General features: G+C 41.3%; 1 protein-coding gene across 18 annotated transcripts in view; it reads left to right on the top strand.

Annotated features, from left to right (window-relative positions):
• Positions 1 to 22977, top strand: part of LOC118667433 (transducin-like enhancer protein 4) — a 144175-nt gene that overhangs the window by 49704 nt on the left and 71494 nt on the right. For 11 of the 18 annotated variants that reach the window (XM_036330758.1, XM_036330754.1, XM_036330746.1 and 8 more), the window contains one exon: positions 2438 to 2512. The exons of the other annotated variants lie outside the window; for them this stretch is intronic. In XM_036330758.1, coding sequence (XP_036186651.1) covers positions 2438 to 2512 — 75 coding nt within the window. The remainder of the gene's footprint in view (positions 1 to 2437; positions 2513 to 22977) is intronic. 18 annotated transcript variants of the gene reach the window in all.

Here is a 22977-nt window from a genome sequence, read left to right as displayed (position 1 = left end):
ATCGCAAGTAAATGAAGTGACATGTTCAAAAACTTAAGGAAACCTTTACATTTGTTTTCATCTTTGACATATATTGTTTGCTGATTGTATTGTAAAATACTAGTAGAAAAAAATTTGAACAAAACATATAATGTTAAAATAGAGGGACACCCTTCTCCAATATCTTCCACAAAATCGTCATCTTCACAGCAAGAATTGACATATTTAGCAATATCATCATCACTAATAAAAGCAGACTTAGAACTGGACTCCATTTCGAAGCTTTAGGGCTACAAAATCTGAGTAAACTTCATAAAATCGTAGTACCTGTAAAAAATTAGGCAGATAAATGCCAGTGATCGATTTTAGAACTACAAACATTCGGCATCATAAATAATCTGCACTTAGGTGCCATTTGTCAATAAAGAGTGAACTCCTAGCATCTAATAGTGACACTGCAGGAGGAGCGCGATAGTGCTCCCGGCACTTTTGGCGAAAGACAGGAGGAGCGCGATCGCACTCCCCGGCACACTAGAGGTTATATGAATCCTAGAATCGTCCTACATGTTGTCTTTTTCTCTGCTTTCCAAGTACTGCCATTTTCATTACTCAGAATACCAAATAATCTAAATGTGAGCTCTGTACTTGGGCACATAGTAAGTAGGTACTCAATAAGCATACATAGTCAGGTTGGCTTTAAGGGAAAATTACTATTATAACTGGTCATTTTATTGATTGTGCCTCTCCTAGTGTTTTCATAAATTTTTAGTTTTTTTTTTCTAAATATATTTTCATTGATGTCAGAGAGGGAGGGAGAGAGAGTGAGATAGGAACAGCAATGATGAAAGAGAATCATTGATTGGCTGCCTCCTGCATGCCCTGACCAAGACTCAAACCATGACCCCCTGGTTCATAGGTATACGCTTCACCACTACCCACACCAGCTGGGCAATTTTTTAGGGTTTTTACTTTTCTTCAGAGAAAGAGAGAAATGAGGTATTTCACCTTGGCAGATATATTATTAAAGAGTAAGAGAGTGAACAGGGATATCTATAAAGACGTTGGGATTGCTTCTTAAGCCCTTGTTTTAAAAGTCTTACCATTAAAAATAATCAAAGGTATATTTAATGTTTAGAGTTTATTAAAAGCTTCAAATGCAATGATCTGTTTTTTGACATGTTTTTTCCCATTAGTTGTAGGCACAAAATACATATTACTGTTAGGAAATCAAGGGTGAAAACACCACATGTAGATAACTGATTTAAAGCAGTTTCCTCTCTCACATCACCTCCTCCACTACCCCTATACAGCTGGGAGGTGGAAATGGTGGTCACCCTAGTTAACCTCAGTAATTATTTATTTGAGGGTTTTGGAATGTGTAGTACCAGGTAGCTCAAGGGGAATTTCATGTTTCATGATGGCCTAGCTCTTTGTATGTACTACTTAGTATGATAACTGAGCTTCATATTCACTTCAAAGCAGAGGAGAAAGTTAGCTACTTTTCTCAATTGGGATCAACCAAAACAAGACTGTTCCCAGGGACACATAACAGTCCCTTTGGCTCTTCATTCACTCAACTGAGTTAAAAGGAGTGCAGAAGAGACCTATTTTAGACTGATCCTAGAATGTTAAGTGTATTTAGGTGGGAAAGACATTTATATTTGGAGCACTTGTGTATGTCCAGATGTGAGTGCCTCCATGTGGAGAGTTCTGTGCTATTTAATTTTTCTAATATTACACAGATCATTTTTTGTAGAACTTAATCATGGATAGAGAAATGACCGTATACTATCCATCTTAGCCCCCTCCCCCCCCAAAAAAAATGACTTAAAATTGTAGGTTTTAGTTTTTCCATTGCATTTAAAAGAAATACCTGGAATTTTTAAACTTGACTAGTAGCAAGAGTTGTACATTTTAAATCCCTTTCAAATATGTAGCCCCTCATTACATTAAGATATGAACTCTTTTCACATTTATAGAGGAAACATCAATGTTCAGTTTTGCATATCCTTCTAGTGTTTAACAAAATTAGGAAAAATTTTAAAAATAAGTGTTTCTAGGAAATATTTTGAATATTTTTTTATGTAGGTAGATAGAGAAGAGGGAGAACAAAGAAAGCAGATGAAATGGGTTGTTGTATTTTGTTTGTTAGTACTGGTGGGATGAGGTTGAGTCAAAGTGTACCACTGAGATGAAAGTAACATTTAAACTGCTTTTACCTGTTGTAAGGGAGCATCTTTCATGGGGGCACAGTTGGATGCCCAGTTGCTTCTCAGCAGTCTAGACCCAAATGTACTGTAGACGTTTAGTCATCTACTATCCAGGCGTTTCTTTGAAATGTGGAGACCCATAAATCCTGTTTTGCATGTAATTGAAGTTAGAGGACATGCTAGGGAAAGCTATTCTTGATCTACTAGAAAACAAATAATTGTATTCTGTTTCTGATCTTCATTTATAGCACCAGCAACAAGTGGTGCAGGCTGTGGAACGGGCCAAGCAGGTGACCATGGCAGAACTGAACGCCATCATTGGGGTACGTGGCCTTTCCATTTTAGCTCTGATTTTGGTGTTTGTCATCAGTTCTCTCATTCTCTTTTAAATTTCATTCCATCAAAAGGGCAAAAGGCAGTAAAGGACCACAAAATGAAATCAAGCACTTTACCTTTAATCTCATGTGAATTTTGGTGGCTACCTTAGAAACTTTGGATGGTACTCTCATCAAGTCAGGTTGACATATTTCCGAAAACTTTCCCCTAAAGAGAGACTGATTAGTTTTCACAATATTTCTTTCCTTTGCAATCAGCTTCTGTTGCTAACCGATGCCAGAAAAAGATTCATATCTTCCTGATATTAAAATGACCCGATTTCTTTTATCTTTCCTCAAATACAGAGTATCTTAATTTCATTTTTAATGAAATGAAATTTTTGCATCACCCTACTATATCCTGTGATGAGTGGTTCTTATGGACTAGCATCCATTTGTAGTAGAAATGATAGATGAACAACACTTTTTAGAAAATCAGTGGCCCAGTTATAAAATCTTTCCTGGTGATAGTAGCATTAATAATGTTGCTGGAATTCATGGATTTGGGCAGTCACTCCAACTCCACTTGTATTTTTGTTCACCCCAGATTAAAGTAACAAGTGATAAAATAAGGTGCGAAAACTTAGAAATCAAGTGAGAACTTGTAGCTGAAAGAGCACAGTATTCACATCTCTATTTATATGGCCCGTACAAGCAGTTCCTTCCTTATTGTAATGAAGACACTACAACTGTACTTGCCTCTTTCTGCCCCTCCCCAATTTTTTCTTTTGTGTATAGATTATACACAAAAGTCTTCTCTCTTTTCCCCCCCCAGTGTATCAAACACACTTTGAAATGCTAATTATTCCATTTACTTTCATTAAAATTCAAATTGCTGAGTGAAGATGCGGATAAGGGTCGCTTGATAATCAATCTGAAGTGAAGATATTGCTTCAATTATGCCTCTGTCTTTTAACAAGGAAATCAGAACTCTGGGATGACTGGGATGGTGGCAGAGCAGATAGTCTGATTGTAGCTTGTATTTTAATGAGCTGTTTTGAGCTTTATTTTCTGTCCCTCTGACCACAGGAAAATACTGATAGTAAATTAGAAGACGTAATGCATGGAATAAAGTGACCTTTATTTCTTTGGAAGTGCCCTTGGAAAGAAGAGGCTGAATCAGAACAAACCATGTAGACTCATTTGTCACACATTTTCTTCCCTGGGGGTTCGGGGGAGAGATCAGAGAGGAAAATTTCATAGTTATTTCCTAAAATTTCACAGCATTGTTTTTAAAGTTAAAATTATATGTAAAACTAGTGTCCCTCGGCCTGGCCTACACCCTCTCACATCCCGGGACCCTTCGGGGGATGTTGGACTGCCAGTTTCAGCCCGATCCCCCCAGGCCAAGCTGCGGGACCCCACCGGTGCACAAATCCGTGCACCAGGCCTCTAGTATGCATATAAGATCTTTAGTGAATCTCTTCCCACCCTCCCACTTTCCCTGTGAGATTCATCTGTTCCATATTTCCATGCCTGTGCATTGAGCATCTGCCCCCTGGTGGTCAGTGCACATCATAGCTACCGGTTGAATGGTCTAATGGTTGCCTAGGCATATATATCTAATCTAATAAAAGACAAATAGGGTAATTAACCGTACCTCCGACACGCTTCCCATTGGCTAATCAGGGCGATATGCAAATTAACTGCCAACCAAGATGGCGGCCGGCAGCCACACAGCTGAAGCGAACAGGAGGCTTGGTTGCCCTGGTGATGGAGGAAGCCAAGATTCCCTGCCTGCCGCGCCGGGCTCTGAGCTGCACTCTAAGCAACTGTGTTGCAATTATAGAAGCTAAACAAACCCCAGAAACCTGCTTTCAGCCAGCCGGGCCTCAGAGCTGGAGCTGCAACAGTGTTTCAATTATAGAAGCTAAACAAATCTCAGATACCTGCTTTCAGCAGCCGAGGCCTCAAACTGGAGCCAGCTCTCAGCTCCAGTGATAACCTTAGAAGGTAAATAAATCCCAGAATAAAAAAAAGCAAAAAAAGGAGAGGTTGGGAGCTTCATTCACCCACCAGCCTGAAAACGGCCCTCAGCCCCTCACCCAGACTGGCCAAGCACCCCAGTGGGGACCCCCACCCTGAAGGGGGTGCGACCAGCTGCAAACAGCCATCGTCCCCTCATCCAAGCTGGCCAGGCACCCAGGCGGGACCCCCACCCTGATCCGGGACCCCCTTCAGAGCAAACCAGCCAGCCCCCACCCGTGCACCAGGCCTCTTTCCTATATAGTAAAAGGGTAATATGCAAACTGACTCTAACAGAAGAAAGACTGGGAATGACTGGTCACTATGACACACACTGACCACTAGGGGGCAGACGCTCAATGCAGGAGCTGCCCTCTGGTGGTCAGGGTACTCTCCCATGGGGAGCTCTGCTCAGCCACAAGCCAGGCTGATGGCTGCCAGTACAGCGGTGGTGGTGGGAGCCTCTCCTGCCTCCTCAGCAGCACTAAGGATGTCCGACTGCAGTTTAGGCCTGCTCCCCGCTGGCAAGTGGAAATCCCCCGAGGGCTGCCGGGCTGCCAGAGGGATGTCTGATTGCCAGCTTAGGCCCAATCTCTCTGGGGAGCAGGCCTAAGCCAGCAAGTGGTCATCCCCTGAGGGGTCCCAGACGGCGAGAGGGCACAGGCCGGGCTGAGGGGACCCCCCCCACCCCAAGTGCACAAATTTTTGTGCACCGGGCCTCTAGTGTGTGTGTGTGTGCACACTAAAGGCCCGGTGCACGAATTTGTACACGGGTGGGGTCCTTCAGGGTGGCCTGCGGAGATTGGGCCCCAGCTCGCGCCCCCAGCCTCGCAGCCCTGCAGCCCTGCAGCCCTGCCTGGCACCCTGCCTTGGCTTCGCCCCCTTACCTGCTCCACCATCCTGCCTGCGGGTTGATCGATCAGAGCCTGGCCTTCCGCCTGGTTCCTTCAGCTCCTGCGAGCTGGGCGGCGGCCCTGCTCCCCCACCGTCACCACTGGAAGCCGTCTGTGGGGCGATTGGTGGGGCAATTGGCGGGGAGATCGGGCCCTGCTCGCACCCACTCACCTGTTCCACCATCCGTCGCGGTCCCACTTTCGTCGGGGCCAGTCAGAACCGGCAGCGCCTCCACTGCCATCTGCTGCTAGCGCCACATTGCCAACGTACGCCATGTTCTGTGCCACCCCCTGGTGGTCAGCGCATGTCATAGCAAGTGGTCGAACTCCTGGTCTCCTGGTCAAACGACCGCCCAAGGGGACAATTAGCATATTAGGCTTTTATTATATAGGATTGTTATATAGATACCAGCTGTGCTTGCTTGAAATGTGTGCTGTGTTCACCTAGGGATGTATTATTAGGTCACTAGGGATAGAACCTACATTTGTCAGGCACTGCACTGTTTGCTGGTGAAGGAGTGAGAATGGGTGAAATGCGAGCTTGCTGGGTCATTTCTGGCTTAGTGTTCATTGTTTGTAGGAACTACTAAAATATAGGTATCTATCCTACCTTATGTCTGGTTGGCAGTCTTCTCTAGAAAAACAGAACACTTATTTTGTTTCTTTTTTGAGTCTTATTAGTTACTGTCTCTACAGTGGAGAGATTAATCTAAATAAAAAACATTGTTTTGTGTCGGATGTTGCTTAAAAATATGAGGGAAGATATAAAAATCAGAACAAGTTTCCTTCCCTTCACATAAAGTATATTTTATTACTCTTTTGTATCTATTTCATTTTACATGCTTGGTTTTGAATGGGATGGCAGGTTGCCTTTTCTCAGGGAAAGGGCAATTTATTAGACTGTAGCCGAATAACCGATATAGATTGTGTATATATGGATTTAATTATTAAAATAAAACTAAATTTAATTTTGTGACCTCAAAACTTATTTGAAGAACTAACTCAGTAGATCTGCATGCTGTCAAAAGCAGCATATGTATAGCTGGTGGATCTGGTGGCAATTGCAGATTATTTGTATCTGAGCAGAAAATGAAGTCTAAATCACATAGTCTGACTTCTGAAAAATAGGTTGCAGAAATAGAAAAACAAGCCTCATAGTTTTAGGGAGAAGGAAAGAGCTTGAAAATAAACTCACATGATGCATTTCTGCTGCTGCTGTTCTGTCTCCGTGGTCTTTGTTTCATCCCGGATAGTGCCTTGTGTCCAGTAGTTTCTGAGTTGTAACATTGTGGAATTTTAAATGCACCTGCTGTTGCCCTTGGGCATGGCTGAGTTGTGAGGTGATGGTGATTTGACCTGCAAGCAAAAGTGATGAGGGGTCAATTTTAGATTCTTACTTGAGTCTTAGACTGTAGTCTGCAATGATTATATGCACCGAGGGGATGAAAATTTTTCTCCTGAGAAGCAAAGACCCATCTAAGCGCCTGCAGACCTTCATTTATTTATCGCTATATGTGTATCCTTTTTTATATGTATGCATACCATCCAGACAAGTGCAAATGTTCCCAGATTTAATGAAATCTGATGAAGCACCTTTTTAACTCTGCAATATTATTCTACCTTCATTGGTAAATGAGCCAAACCAGTGATCCATGCCGTTTAAATGCAAAATGCTGAAGTGAGCCCGGAACCTGCAGAGGCTGCTTGTTCTCCTGACAATAAGCTAGTTGTGCTTAATGGAATGAAACACAGTTATAATGATTTCTTTCACAGGTCATGTTCAGTTTAAAACTGTTGATAGATTGAAATAAGTTAAATATCATTTGTCTTTTATTTATAAGAAAAAAAAAACACAGGAAAATTCCTGTGTTTTCTACAATTAATATTTTGTGTTTTGTTTTGAATTTGTTGTAGCTCTTGTTTCTTTGAAGCTTCCTGGAGTTCCCTCGAAATGGGCTAAGGGAGTGTTATGCATTTAGCTTGATCTTGTCATGTGTTCTACTAGCCACTGTGTTTTTAAATTAGAATCTCTGCGAGATCACACTTTTGGAACAACACACAAATTGTAGTTTTAAATCAGTAATATGATCTAATTAGAAATGATGTTTTCATTTCCTATATTATTAAATTGAGTCATCTGACTATCTTAAAATGCTTTTTAAATCCATTACACTATATAATCAGCACATGCTGTGTGAATGTGGTTATGCTTAATAAAGGAGGCTGACATAGGAACCTCATAAAATTTCACCAAAGAAACTACCATAAAGAAACAAAAGTTTTATTAGGGATAAACATTGGAAAAGAAAATGTTTGGCTTGTAAAAATAGGAAATGAGGTTCCTGTGGATTCCCCCCACTTTTTAAACCCAACTCTTTGGAGAAAAAACATGATAGAAATAATGCATTTTTTAAAAAAGCACACCCCTTAAAAAATCCTTCCAGAACAGGTATGCTATGGTGGTGTAGGAAAATGCAGTTTAGCACAAGAAATGCTGAACCTCAATTTTTAGCAGTGACATTTTAATGATAGGAAGTCTGCAAAATTATTTGCCATCAATTGTGAAGGCAATAACAAGCCTTGGTGGTTTTTCACACTCTCTGTGTTAAGTGCTTTCAGAATGACAGCGTAAACTGTGTTAGAGAACTCCAAGGAAGTAAAACTGATTAAAATGTTCATGCTTGAATGGTGCTGATGGAATAGTTCATTTGGACTTTCTCTACCTCCTGCAGCTCAAGCTGAAATATTAAAATTCAGTGGATTTAAATCTCTCTCCTCTCAGCTCAGGAAAAAAACATTACATTTTAATAGGTTTTAAACCCATAATTCATTGGTTTGGAGCAGCACTATTAAATCTATTTAAATATTACTTGTATTACTAAGGAAATGATTTAAATGACTTTGCCTTTACTACCCTATGTGTTAGAGTTATGTTTTTAAAAAAAGAAAGACAACACCTTTGGGGTTTTTTTCTTCCTCTTAGCATTTTGTTTTATTGTCCTTGTCATATGATTTGCCCTTAAATTATATATGTATACATTCCAGATTGGCATTTTGGCAGAAGGTTTTGCAGTATGACAGTTTTCAAATATATGCCACTCTTTTTCCATGGTAGATTTCAAAACTGCCATTTTAAGTTTCAGAGGCATTTAGATGTACCATTGTGGTAATTTCCCTTGTAGTCTCTTTAAAAAATGATTAGCATTAAGGCAAAAAACACTAAAAGATATAAATATGTGGGCATATATAAAAACGAGTGTGTTTTTCCCTCCCTTACAACACAGACTTCAGTAACACAAAATTTGAAATAAAATAAAAAATGTAACTGCTTTTAAACAAAAGCAAAAATGTATTAAGTATCCAAGAGCCCTGTTTTCATCTCTTCTGTGTTGATGATAAAGGGCTTTCCAGAGGTATTGTTCGTTTTACAGTAGTTGTGCTATTATCTTTCTGGGACACAGATGTTGTTCTTCCTGGGCCCACTCATAACCCTGTCTCTTTAGCCATTGATTGCCTTTACCTATGGCCTGGCTGGGCAGCTCTGCTCAGCTACAGTGCTTTTCCTGGGCCTTTGTGGGACTCCACTCTTCATTTATGCATATGCGGCTCTGAACGGTGGGAGAGTCACTACCCTGTGGGGTAAATCCTGGATCTACAGGCAAATAGGCAGTGGAATGTGCCCCTCCTGCCCCGTGGGTGGACAAATTTGAAGTGCTTTCTACATTCCTCCACAAAGGGTCCCAGTGGGGTGGAGCTTAAGTTGCCCATGGTAGTGATCAACTCTTGGTGTAGTGATCAAGAATACATCCTTGTTTTGTGTTTCCCTCCTCTGATTAATTTTCCCTGCTCTGGGATCATCTCTCAAAATTACCTGCAGCCAAGCCCTGTTCCTCCTCTGCTTCCCTCTAGGACAGTGATTCTCAACCTTCCTAATGCCGCGACCCTTTAATACAGTTCCTCATGTTGTGGTGACCCCCAACCATAAAATTATTTTCGTTGCTACTTCATAACTGTAATTTTGCTACTGTTATGAATCGTAATGTAAATATCTGATATACAGGATGTGTTTTCATTCTTACAAATTGAACATAATTAAAGCATAGTGATTAATCACTAAAACAATATGTAATTATACATGTGTTTTCCGATGGTCTTAGGCGACCCTGTGAAAGGGTCGTTCGACCCCCAAAGGGGTCGCGACCTACAGGTTGAGAACCGCTGCTCTAGGAACTGAGACACTGGGGACTGGACTCAGGCCTCAGGCTCTGTAAGGGGGTTTTCTGGTGTAGGTAGCTCATCTCACGGGCTAGAAGCATGATTTGTGAACAGCTCATCTTTTACAGTATTTTTAAAATAAATACTTTTCAATAAACTTACTAGGTGAGCTTCCCTTTCTTGTTCTTCTCCCAACTGATTACTACTGCTATTTTCTAAATGTATATTACATAAGATAAACTTAAAACTGAATTATAACCTAGGTTTGCATTTTATCAGAGATTGTTCTAGCTTTGTTACTGTCTTCACTGAACAATGTGCATGGAGCTTAAAGGCTTTATATAAAATATTCTGGCCACTGGCTACTTCATGTACACAGCTTGCTGGGATGGGGGTTGGGGGCCAAAGAGAGGTTTTCTGCAATTGTAAGGCTTTGCTCACCACTCTCACGGAGTATGATGAAGCTGTGATTGCACATAAGCCAAAGCAGTTTTATGTTGTAGGTCTGCACTTCACCCTTGTTTTTAACTGGTTCATGTACTGTTGATCATTGATGTAGTCATAATCTAATCTTTGTGCTATAATTCAGTGAGGCTCTAAGAGGCAATAATTTCTCTTCTCATAACAAAGACTCATTATTTAAATCATTTTTTAGCTCTGCCTCCATTTCAGAACTCCCAAAAAATCTAGGTAAAGGACAGGATTTCTAATTTGTTCTTATGTTCTGTACTCCATTAATTTCTATTGCAAAGTTTCTCTAGAAGAAATTTCTAGAACCTAGTCTCAGATTTTGTTGTTTTTTAATTGTTGCTACCACGACGTGCTACTGTTTTTTTGTTCCGGAAAGGAGCCCTTCTTTCCCTCCTTCCTCCTAATGTATTTCCACACGTCAGGGTAGAGTTCAGCACACCGTGTTACAAGAGATGCTGAGTGTGTCTGGGTGGGTGTGTCTTACATTGTTTAAGGCTTGTGGACACTGGGCGTCCACTCTAGAAAGCAGTTTCCCAGGTCTGTGAATCTGTATTTCATTCACTCCAGGCCTGTGTAGGGGCCCAGGGATCCTGATGGAAATGTTACAGAGAAGCAGGTTACACTCATAGCAGTTTGCAAGCTTGTACATTGTTATCCTTTTTTTTATTGCTTAGGTTTTTATTCTTTCCATTTTGCTACATCTTTTCTAATTTTCTTACTGACTGCTTCCCAGTAGTGTTCCTACAAGCAACATCACCAACTTCCATTTAGTCAGACCTTTTCCCTGTGGACCCAGCCTGCCTTGTGTCCCTGAGAGTTGGGAGGGAGGGATGAGGTAGGCTCATTCCAAATAGGCCACTTAAAGGTTAATAGCTTAAGCTAAGTTTTAAGCAGGATTGGAAATCTCTGGGAAATCAGTCGGGGAATTCTTTTACCCAAAAAATGCATTTGTGATTTTGAGTGTTCTAAGCATCTTTGCAAAAAGGGTAGAATCTTTTAGGAGAATAATAAGAGTGATTAATCATTACATCCACTCATTCATTCAGCAAATATTTAAGTACCTTTACCAAGTCCTATTAAAGGGGCACATTTTATTTTCACTTAGAATGATATTTTTCAATGTTTTCTGAAATGTATTCTGAAATGATCTTCAAATTACTTTTAAATCATCTTACTAAAGTTTTGGTAGTTGTAAGATTCCAGGTTTTACATTTTACTATACCTAATCAACTTTTAATTAACACACTTTAATTTCAATAAAACTTTAGTTTCCAAGGATAGCAGAGTAAAGGGAAACAGACAATTTAAAAAATAATAATAAAAATGAGGTTGTTTACGTTTACAAATTTGTATATTTCTTTATACTTGTGGATATGTGGAATTAGGAATCTAGCAGTACACATTCATTGCTTATATATTCTGTATTCTTTTTTAAAGTCAGATTTATCAATGTATAATTTGTGTAAAGTAAAATTTACCCCTTCTAGCATACAGTTCTGTGAAACTTGACAACCGAATACAGTCATCTACCACCACTATCAAGATCTAGAACAAGCATGTCAAACTCGCGGCTGGTGGGCATGCAGCCTGCCAGCCGTGAGTTTGACATGCTTGACTAGAATATCTCTCTTCTGCTCTGCCCTACTCCTTCAAATTCCTTTGTTCTTTGTAGTCAGTTCTTTTCCCTATCCTAGACCTTGTCCAATCCAGAAGAGACCTTTTAAAATATTTTTATTGATTTTTTAGGGAGAGGAAGGACAAGAGAGAAACATCAGTGTGCAAGAGAAACATTGATTGGTTGCCTCCTGCAGTGCCTGGGATGAAACCTGAAACTTGGGCATGTATCTTGACTAGGAATAAAATTTGCACCTTTCGGTGCACAGGACGACACTCCAGTCAACTGAGCCACACCAACTAGGGCCCAAAGTAGGCCTTTTTGAGGCTATCATATATATGGAATTATATACCATGTATGTAGCCTTTTGAGTTTTCATCTTGCATTAAACACAATGCGTGATTTGGTTGTTTTTATCAGTAGTGAGTTCCTTTTTATAGATGAATAATATATTGCATTGTGCAGATATAACACTTTATCTAGCCATTCACTCCTTGAAGGACAGTTGGATTTATCTTCACTTTTTGGTGATTGTGAATAAAGCTCCAATAAATATTCATATACAGGCAGAGGTCCTCAAACTACGGCCCGCAGGCCACATGCGGCCCGCCGAAAACATTTATCCGGCCCGCCGGGTGTTTTTGCCACTGCTGCCTGTCCTGCTTAGCAGCCGACTCGTCCCGGGCCCGCAGTGCGCATGTGTGGAATGTCTGAGGGACAGTGAACTGGCCCCCTGTTTAAAAAGTTTGAGGACCCCTGATATACAGGTTTTTGTATATGAATATGTTTCCCTTCCTTTTGGGTCATTACCTAGAAGTGGGATAGCTGAGTTATATGGTAAGTCTGTATTTAACTTTCTAAGTAACTGACATACTGTTTTTCAAAGTGACCACAGTGTTTGTAGTCTCACTAAGATGTGGGAGAGAGTTTTGCTCCACATCCTTATCAGCACTTGGAATTGTAGGATTTTAGCCATTTCTGATAGATCAATAGTGGAACCTGTGTTTTTTTGTTGTTGTTGTTGTTGTTTATTTTTTCCCACCCCCCTAGCACATGCCCACTCACCCCCCTACTGTCTGTATCCATTGGTTATGCTTATATGCATGCATACAAGTCCTTTGGTTGATCTCTTACCCCCTCACCCCCCGCCTCCCCTCATAGTTTGGATAGTCCATTCGATGGTTCTATGTCTCTGGATCTATTTTTGTTCTTCAGTTTATATTGTTCATTATACACCACAAATGAGTGAGATCATGTGATATTTATCTTTCTTCGATCGGCTTACTTCACTTAGCGTAATGCTCTCCAGTTCCATCCATGCTGTTGCAAATGGTAAGAGTTCCTTCTTTTTTATAGCAGCATAGTATTCCATTGTTTAGATGTACCACAGTTTTCTAATCCATTCATCTGCTGATGGGCACTTAGGCTGTTTCCAAATCTTAGCTATGGTGAATTGTGCTGCTATGAATATAGGGGTGCATATATCCTTTCTGATTGGTGTTTCTGATTTCTTGGGATATATTCCTAGAAGTGCGATCACTGGGTCAAATGGGAGTTCCATTTTTAGTTTTTTGAGGAAACTCCATACTGTTCTCCACAGTGGCTGCACCAGTCTGCAATCCCACCAGCAGTGCACGAGGGTTCCTTTTTCTCCGCATCCTCACCAACACTTGTCGTTTGTTGATTTGTTGATGATAGCCATTCTGAGAGGTGTGAGATGGGACCTCATTGTCATTTTGATTTGCATCTCTCAGATGATTAGTGACTTTGAGCATCTATCCTATCTAATAATCCTATCTAATAAAAGATTAATATGCAAATTGACCATTACTCCAACACAAGATGGCTGCCCCCATGTGGTCAAAGATGGCCTGCAGGGGAGAGCAGTTAGGGATGACCGGGCTGCCAGAAGAGGACAGTTGGGAGGGACCGGGCCTGCAGGGGAGGGCAGTTGGGAGGGACCGGGCCTGCAGGGGAGGACAGTTGGGGGCAGTCGGGCCAGCAGGGGAGCAGTTAGGCATCTATCAGGCTGGCAGGGGAGTGGTTAGAGGCAATCAGGCAGGTGAGCGGCTGGGAGCCAGCAGTCCTGGATTGTGAGAGGGATGTCTGACTGCCTCTTTAGGCCTGATCCCATCGAGGGAGGGGTCCCAGATTGGAGAGGGTGCAGGCTGGGCTGAGGGACACTCACCTCCCCCCCAATGCATGAATTTTGTGCACCGGGCCTCTAGTATATATATAAGTCTAAGGGACCAGTTGACCAGCCTACTGGCCGGTAGCTATGATGCGCACTGACCATCAGGGGGCAGATGCTCAATGCAGGAGCTGCCGAGCAACAACTTTGCAGAGTGCCCTGTCACACTCCAGAACCCCTCAGGGGATGTCCGACTACTGGTTTCAGCTGGATCCCTGAAGGTCAGGCCAAGGGACTCCACTGGTGCAAGAATAGATGCACTGGGCCTCTAGTGTTTTCATATTTCTCTTGGCCTTCTGTATGTCCTCTTTTGAAAAGTGTCTATTTAGGTCTGTTGCCCAATTTTTGATTGGTGGAACTTGTGTTTTTATGCACTTCCACAACAGCTAATGACCTTGAATGTCTTTTTTTTTGGGGGGGGGGGTGTTTATTTGCTATCTTCTTTGATAAGTATCTTTACCTCATTTTTCCCTTGTCTGTTATTTTTATTAAGTTTTGAGAACTTTTTAATATTCTGGATATAATTCATTTATGTATTTTGCAAATATCTTTTTAACAATCTGTAGTTGTCTTTTATTTTTTTAATGGTATCTTTTGAAGAGCAGAAGTAACATTGATGAACTCTTGTTTATGTATTTTTTTTTCTTTATGAGTGTTACTTTTGGTATTATCTATCAGTAATCTTTTCCTCATTCAAGACCACAAAGATTTTCTCCCTGATTTTCTTCTAGAAATTTTATGTTTAGGCCCATGATACAGTTTCAGTTAATTTTTGTTTATGGTTTGAGATGTAGGTTGAGTTTCTTCCTTAATTCCTCTCTTTCTCCTTTCTTTCTTCCTCTTCCTCTCTCTCTTTCCCTGCTGTCCTTCCCTCCGTTTTCCAGATGGACATCTGGTTCAGTTGTTCAGCATCATTTTTTAAATATACTGTCTTTTCTCTATTGAATTTCCTTTGTACCATTGTTGAAAATCTATTGACAATATATGTGGGTCCATTTCTGGACTGTATTCTCTTATGTTAAAATGAGTGTTCTTTTGCCAATGATATGTGTCTTGCATTCTGTAGCATTCATTATTGATATTTTCCATTACATTTTGTGCTTATTTAGTACTTTACAGTTTTTTTTCGTCTTTCTAGTACCCCTCAGATCTCAGGTTCTTACTGTTGGTATCCTAGAGACTGACATATGGGAAAGAATCCAATCTCAATAGAAAAACTTTCTCTTATGTCAAAAATGGTATCTCTTCTGACCCCAAACTGTTCCCTCAAGTGTGAGTACATCTTCCATCTCCTCCTGGCCCCAGGTACACCCTCTTCTAGTCTCTAGTAGCCTCCTCCTTATGAGGCTTGTTTGTGCATTTGTTTTCTGCACTTTATTATGCACACAGCAACCTGAGTAATCTTTTTCTGAAATATAAATTAGATCTAGTTGCTCCCCTGCTTAAAACCTTTCGCTGATGGCTGCCCATTTTTCTTAGAATGAAGCTTAAGTTTCTTACCACCGCCTTCAAGACTGTGTGAACCTACCCTTCACCTGCCTCCCTGACTTCACACACCACTCTCTCTCTTCACTTGACTGCCTTTCAGCCACGTTGGCCTTTTTCTTCTGTCCCTGGGTCACCCCAGGCATCCTCTTGATTGAGGGTGTGTGCATCAGCTCTTCCACCTCTAGAAACTCATCCTCTGTGTCTTGACATGGTCTTCCTCATGTCATCCTTAAAGTCCCAGCTCAGATGTAACTTCCTGAGAAAGGACTTCCCTGGCTGCAGACTTTAGTAGCTCCTTCACCCAGTTCACTCTCTGTCCCATTAACATGTTTTATTTTCCATATGGCACTTAACCATTTATTGATGTGTGTGTCACTTTCCCTTCACTAGCAAGTGAGATCTTGTTCACTTTTATAGCCATGGTGCCTAGAACAATATGTAGCTCATTAATTTCATTAAATATTTGTACAGTGTATACTCAATAACTATTTGTTCAATACACATGCAGTACTGTGTTTATAATAGTTAATGAAGATATGTCCAGTAAGTATCTATTGAAGGAACAAATATTCTATTTTGAGCTATTTTCACATTTGGATTTTTCCCTCTGCAATTTTGAACCAAGATTGAAAGAAAACATGGGCTAGTAGGAAATACACTATCCTGGGTGTCACTTACAGTATGATCTTAGGGATTTCATTTTCTCGCCTGCAGAATTCAAGGATGGAGCTAATAGTTTCTAAAGTGCTATCTAGTTTTCTGACATTGTATGGCTTTGTAAACATATTTGTTTTTTTTGTTTTTTAATATTTTATTGATTTTTTACAGAGGGCAAGGGAGAGAGATAGAGAGTTAGAAACATCGATGAGAGAGAAACATCGGCCAGCTGCCTCCTGAACATCTAACATATTTGTTTTGATGACTATGGAGTCCTTTGTTCTTTTAGTTTAGGGGCCTTCCTGTCAGTTATTTCTCTAGATTTGGCATATCCTCAGGCTTATATTTTTTCCCCCAAAATGGGTAACTAAAAATAGAAAATATTTATTGAGTACTTGCTTTTTGTCAGGTACTGTACTGTGCTAAGCATTTGCATGTGTTATTTTGTTTAATCTTCACATCAACCCATGTGGAAGGCGGTACGATTATTGTCCCGTCCCAGCTTTACAAATAATGAGACCAAGGCTCTGAAGGGGGGGATAAGTAGTTTTCTGAAGGCCACACAGGGTCAAAGTGGCAGAACTGGGACCTAAACTTAGACTTCAGAGCTCACGCACTAACACTTGTCTTTTTTTTTTGTTCCCTCAACTCCTGTTCTTTTTTCTTTTACACTGAGATCAGTAGTTTCTTCATCCCTATCCACTAATAGGATTGCCCAGTGTTTAGTGTTCAGAGCTCAACAAGGGAAATGGAAATTGGGTGTGCCTGATGCACATACTAATTGGTTAGCATAAATTGTCTGAATTATATTAGTTCCATAGTACACTTGGATACCCTTGACTCATATGATACTAGGTTTCTTCCTGTGTGTTGTCACTCTCATATGTAACAATCAAGAGTCTTCATAAACACCACTGCAAGGCAGGCGTTTTAAACCTAGGTCTGTGGATCCTCTCAGATTTCATGCTTGGGTGTTAGGCTGTCCATTAATTCCCTGAAATGTTTGCAGAATTGAGTGTCTGTGGGGGGGAGTGGGGGTGGTAGTGGTGCACATTTTCTGGGGAAGAAATTTTGGTCTTAGAATCATAAAGGTTCCCATGACATCAAAAAAAGGTTTGAACCTGTGCTTTACAGGACTAGAACTATACAATATCTAGATGTGAAATAATAAAATATTTGGTGGAGTACATGTAGACAGAAAACAGTTGTCTATAGCATTATAAGGAAATAATACTGGGCGATGGTTCAGAAGCCTGGAAATCCTGAGTTTACACTGAATTTGTTTGTAAATATTGCCCAGGAGTTGGGGAGTTTCTTGAACTGTTGACAGGTTAAAACACACACACACACACACACAAAACAACAACAAAGCTATGTTTTGTGTATACTGTCAGAGGTATTATGAAAAATAAGTTAGCCAAATTAAACTTTTAAGCTTTAACTAACAATGAATAATAATGACTGCGTGGGATTATGCTTAGATTAAGAAGAAATAATTGGAGCTAGCAGCTCATGTATTCATATCAGAAGAAAAAACATGCAAGTAAATATTCCTTCAGTTTACTTGTTTCTGGTTGTTTGTTTCCTATTCGTGGAGTCATCCTTTAAAGCAGCGATTTTTAACTGGTGTACTGCATGAATTTAAAAACAGTGCAATACTTGACTACTTAGTCAAGCCCTACCTATTTTCCCTTTAGTCAAATAAAAAAAAATGACAACAGCCATCCAGTGTGAATGAATCAAAAGTGATACTTATTTTTTTTTATCAGATTGGTAAAAAATATAGTTTTTGATGTGCTACAGAATTTTAGTAATATATGTGTGCCATAAGAAGAAAAAGGATGAAAATCACTGCTTAAAAGTTCTGGGGCTCAATGACAACTCAGAACTGGCCCCTGCCTCTTTGGTGTTTCTGGTTTCTTGGGAAGGATACATACAATACATAGATGGATAAGTCATCTATACTAAAAAAGGATAATATGCTAATTAGACCAGGAGATTTTCTGGACAAAGCCATGGTGGCGGGGCCAAGACAGAGGCAGTTAGGGGCGATTAAGCCAGGAAGGGAGAACAGTTGGGGGTGATCAGGCTGGCGCAGGGTGGGGGCAGTTGGGGGCGAGAAGGCCGGCCGGGGGTGGGGGGCAGTTGGGGGCAAGCAGGCCGGTGGGTGGAGTGGTTAGGGGCGATCAGGCAGGCAAGCAGGTGAGCTGTTAGGAGTCAGTAGTCCTGGATTGCGAGAGGGATGTCTGACTGCCGGTTTAGGCCCGATACCTGTGGGATCGGACCTAAACCGGCAGTCGGACATCTCCTGAGGGGTCCCAGATTGGAGAGGGTGCAGGCTGGGCTGAGGGAACACCGCCCCCCCCCCCCCCACCACCACCACCATGCACAAATTTCATGTACCAGGCCACTAGTGTTTATATAAAGTTATGAACGGACAGGGGGAGTTAGAATGGGGTAGCAGTTACCAGGTGAATGAGGGAGCAGTGAGGGAGGGAGGGAGATGACTGGTAGGGGAGGACACTAAAAGGCTCACATCAGAGGCCAATCAAGGATCATTGGTTTAGAACCATAGGCATTGCCAGCATATTTTTGAAATTATTTCATTGCCATATGATATACTGTACTTTTCCTCTGCCTCTGTTTCTCCATCTTGAGAAAATTTTGTTCTACTTGTGAATAACAGCTAATTCTTGGGATGTAGTAATATTACAAACTTAAATAACAATGTTGACCTAATAATTATCAAGAATTTAGAGCAAACCCCTTTCCCTCCACCCTAGACTTTGTAGAAAAACTAGAAATGGCACATTTCTTGAACCCTTTTTACTCCACAGCTAGTCTGCTCTTTGTGGTTCTCATACATTTTCCCCTTTGGTAGATTCATAAAAAAGGGGATAGCTTATCTTGGCCAACGTGGTCTTCTGTGACCAATAAGGGCAGTGCCACTATGGTCCCAAAGCAAAGTGGCAGTCACGTTGTATGTTTGTTTAGTTATTTCCCCAGAGTGTTTCTGGGTTGACCCAAAGCAATTTGTAGACCCAGTAATATCTGGGAGAAGAAACTGTTGAGGGGAGAAAGACAGTTTCAGCTGCTGTCTACTGGGATTGAAAGCTCAGAGGTTACTTTTGGGTTTCTTTCAGCTAATAACCTCAGAATAGCTTCTGAGCAAAGTTAGGTGTTGAGGCAGGCTTGCGGGTGTGTTTTCTTGCAGGCAGAACAGATCCTACCTCCTACTATGGAAGGTAAAGCATTCGAGGGGCTCTGTTCAGCCTTCCTCACAGCTGAAGACTTACTAGTCTTTATGTCGGCCAGTGAAATAAAGTACTCCAAACAGGCCCATTCGAATGTCAGAAGGACCATCTCCGTGTGGGGAAAGATGGACAATAGTAAATAGTACCAGGGGGATAGATATTTTTGTGCTAAAAGTGAAATTGGATCTACTTGTCTCATGTGCAAAACCTTTTCAGAAAAAGAAAAAAAAAATTTTATCTTGGGGTAGAAAAGGATTTCTTACTGGGTCACAGGAAACTTAAACTATAAGAAAAAGATTGCTAATATTGCTCAGTTAAAATTAAAAACATCTGTTTATCAAAAGATATCCTAAAGAAAAGAAAAAGACAAGCCAGTAACTGAGAGAAGAAATTTGCAACACATAGCCAGCACATGATTATGATCCCGTGTATACCAGTAACTACAAACTAAAAGTCTAACTTAAAACAAAAAGAACCTCACCACAGCCTAAAGGTCTCAGTATTCTTACGTGAGTCTGAAACCATGATCTGATTTCCGTTATATTTGCATTGTACCGCACTTTCTCTTGCTCGTTGGGTTCCCACCAGACTTCCTTTTTCTTCCTTGGTTGCTACAGAGCCTTTCCTATTCTGGGCCTTTGCAGCTGCTTTTCTCTCATCTCTGACTCTCTTCTCCCAGCTGTCTGCAAGGTGCGCTCATTCTCATCCTTCAGGTGGCAGTTCAGCTCATTTCCCAGAGTGTCTGTCTCTATTGATTCTTATGAATAAATGATTGCTTACCTCTTACAGTTGGACTTTGCTAGTTAGGCAAGGCCCTGATGGTGTAGCCAGTACACCACTGGACTGGATGGTAGGGACTTGTGCTCCATTCTCGATGATGATAGATCTCCCATAACTTTATCTTGGGCCTCACATGGGCTGGTGTTGGACTGTAAAATCCTGCACCCAATTCCAATGTGGGGGTGGTTTTCCCACACAACCAAGCTATTCTCTGTCACTATCTGGGTACCCTACAATTCACCTCGATTCTGATGCTATTTGGCGATAGTATTAGATCCCAAAAGTTCAGGGCTTAGGCCTATAACAGAGCTCCCCACCCCACTTCAGATGACAGTTGCAAGTCCAGGTTGTCATCTGTGCTGCCAACAACCCCCTTCTTCGGTTTGATTAATTTGCTAAAGCAGTTCAGTCCTGGAAACTTGTTAAAAAGGTGTTATAATGTATTACAGTTATGATGCTTATATTGTCTCAAGTTTTGCCAATGAATACTCCTATTTTGTTCGTTGTCCTATTTGTCACTCCTCATTAGACTACTTCCTTGCTCACCTTTTTTTTTTTTTTAAAGCAACTAAGCTATGGCACTAAGGGTTCTCATTGCTACTAGGTATCATTGCATCTAAGCAAGATTTTAAGGTTCCTTCTGCTGTTGATAGTGTAGAAGAAATGTAGCGTGGTAGAAAGAAAACTTCTGCCTAGTTTCTCAATTTTGTTTACATAGAGTGTATTTTATTTAAATATTTAATTGGTCTGTGCCCTCCTCTTTGATTCTTTGGCTTGATCGTTTTGATTTTTTTTCTTCTGACGTCAAACTTTTTAAACTGCAAAATTATAATTATCGTGAGTGAGGATTTATCTTAAATTATTTTAGTAACAGATCAGTGCTCTTATCCTTTTCCTTTCCTTCGTCTGTATTTCTTAGTGTGAGTGTGACTAGAGGATAAAGTAGTAAACCTTTGCAGGTTAATTGCTCCATAATTAACACTGATGGGGCAGAGGCAGAGATCAGAGGACAGGGGGAAAACGCTAGGGAAAGATGAGCAAGCTTTTCCTGTGTTGTAGGACAGTCCCTGAGGTGACGCTCTTCTCAGTTCCTTGAACAATATCCACAAAGATCTGACTCTGTTTCCTGGGAGTCTGCTTTGAGTTGCTCTCTGTTGTTGAGAAGACTTGATAGAGATTTTTAAAATATATTAAATTCTTGTGTTTTGTTTTGTTTTAAATTTGACAAGTTAAAGCCATTTATTTAAAACTGGAGGCCTGATGCATGAAAGTTGTGCAACAGTAGGCCTTCCTTGCCCCGGCTGCCTGCACCAGCTTCCCTCCAGCCGCTGGCAGGCACCCGGGACCCGGGCTTTCCTCGCAGCCCTGGCTTTGTCCAGAAGGACATCTGGTCTAATAAGCATATTACATTTTTATTATTATAGATTATTATTATAGACTAGAGGCCCGGCGCACGAAATTCGTGCACGTGGGGGGCGGTGTCCCTCAGCCCAGCCTGCACCCTCTCCAATCTGGGACCCCTTGAGGGATGTTCGATTGCCCATTTAGGCCCGATCCCACCGGGCAGTCAGACATCCTTCTCACAATCCAGGATTGCTGGCTCCCAACCACTCGCCTGCCTGCCTGCCTGCCTGCCTGATTGCCCCTAACTGCTTCTGCCTGCCAACCTGATCACCCCCTAACCACTCCCCTGCCAGCCTGATTGATGCCTAATTGCTGCCCTGCAGGCCTGATCGCCCCCAACTGCCCTCCTTTGCCAGCCTGGTCTCCCCCATCTTCCCTCCCCTGCCAGCCTGATCACCCCAACTGCCCTCCTCTGCAGGCCTGATCACCCCAACTGCCCTCCCATGCCGGCCATCTTGTGTCCACATGGGGGCGGCCATCTTGTGTGTTGGAGTGATGGTCATTTTGCATATTACTCTTTTATTCTCACAATCTAGGACTGGTGGCTCCCAGCTGCTCACCTGCCTGCCTGATTGCCCCTAACCGCTTCTGCCTGCCAGCCTGATCAACGCCTAACTGCTCCCCTGCCAGCCCGATTGCCCTAACTGATAGGATAGAGGAAAGGGTGAAATTCGGGTTAGCTGTTGGTGACATTAGTGTTTTTATTTAAAGACTAGAGGCCCGGTGCATGAAATTTGTGCACCAGTAGGGTCTCATGCAGCAATCAGGGCTCACCAGTAGGGTCTCATGCAGCAATCAGGGCTGTCCAGCTGCCGGCCAGGGCCTTCTTTTGTTCTGCGCCGCCCCCTGGTTTGTCAACGCAAGTGATCGAACTCCCGGTCTCTTGGTCAAATTCCCAAGGGGACACTTTGCATATTAGCCTTTTATACATATAGATCGCCTCTAATACATTGGTTGTACTGACTAATTGGGAGTCATTATCAATTATAAGTACATCTGCCACTCTACTGCTAAGGTAGTTTCTAAGGGGAAAACTTACAAAGAAGCTCAAAAATGACCACTGAATACAGAAAGTGGTCTGTTTTACTGATGTAAACATTTTAAAACCTATAGTATTTCAGTATATTTCTCTTAATTTTTGTCATATGCCTTTGGTGACTTATTTAATCTTATAATTTTATATGATAAAAATTGCTCTTTTCTATAGGACTCTCTACTGAGTGTGCTTTTGTTTATTTGATATTTTTAATGTATAATGGATGATTTGTAAAATAGGTTTATGGTAGCCAACTCTCAATTTATTTCTCACCTAAGCTCAAGGAGTATTCTGCTAAGCAATTTGACTATAATGTGGATATTGCCATTCATAAAATCTTGAAAATGGCTTTATTATTTTGGAATGATAACAAGGGAAAAATCAGAACCTCTCTAAATGCAGTGTAACATCCTGGATCATGACATTAGTGGGAAAACTGGGGAAC

The sequence above is a fragment of the Myotis myotis genome, unplaced genomic scaffold, assembly GCF_014108235.1.
Source record: "Myotis myotis isolate mMyoMyo1 unplaced genomic scaffold, mMyoMyo1.p scaffold_m19_p_12, whole genome shotgun sequence".
Classification (NCBI taxonomy): Eukaryota; Metazoa; Chordata; class Mammalia; order Chiroptera; family Vespertilionidae; genus Myotis; species Myotis myotis.
The sequence above is the reverse complement of the archived record's forward strand: the minus strand, read 5'-3'. Positions and strand labels throughout refer to the sequence as shown.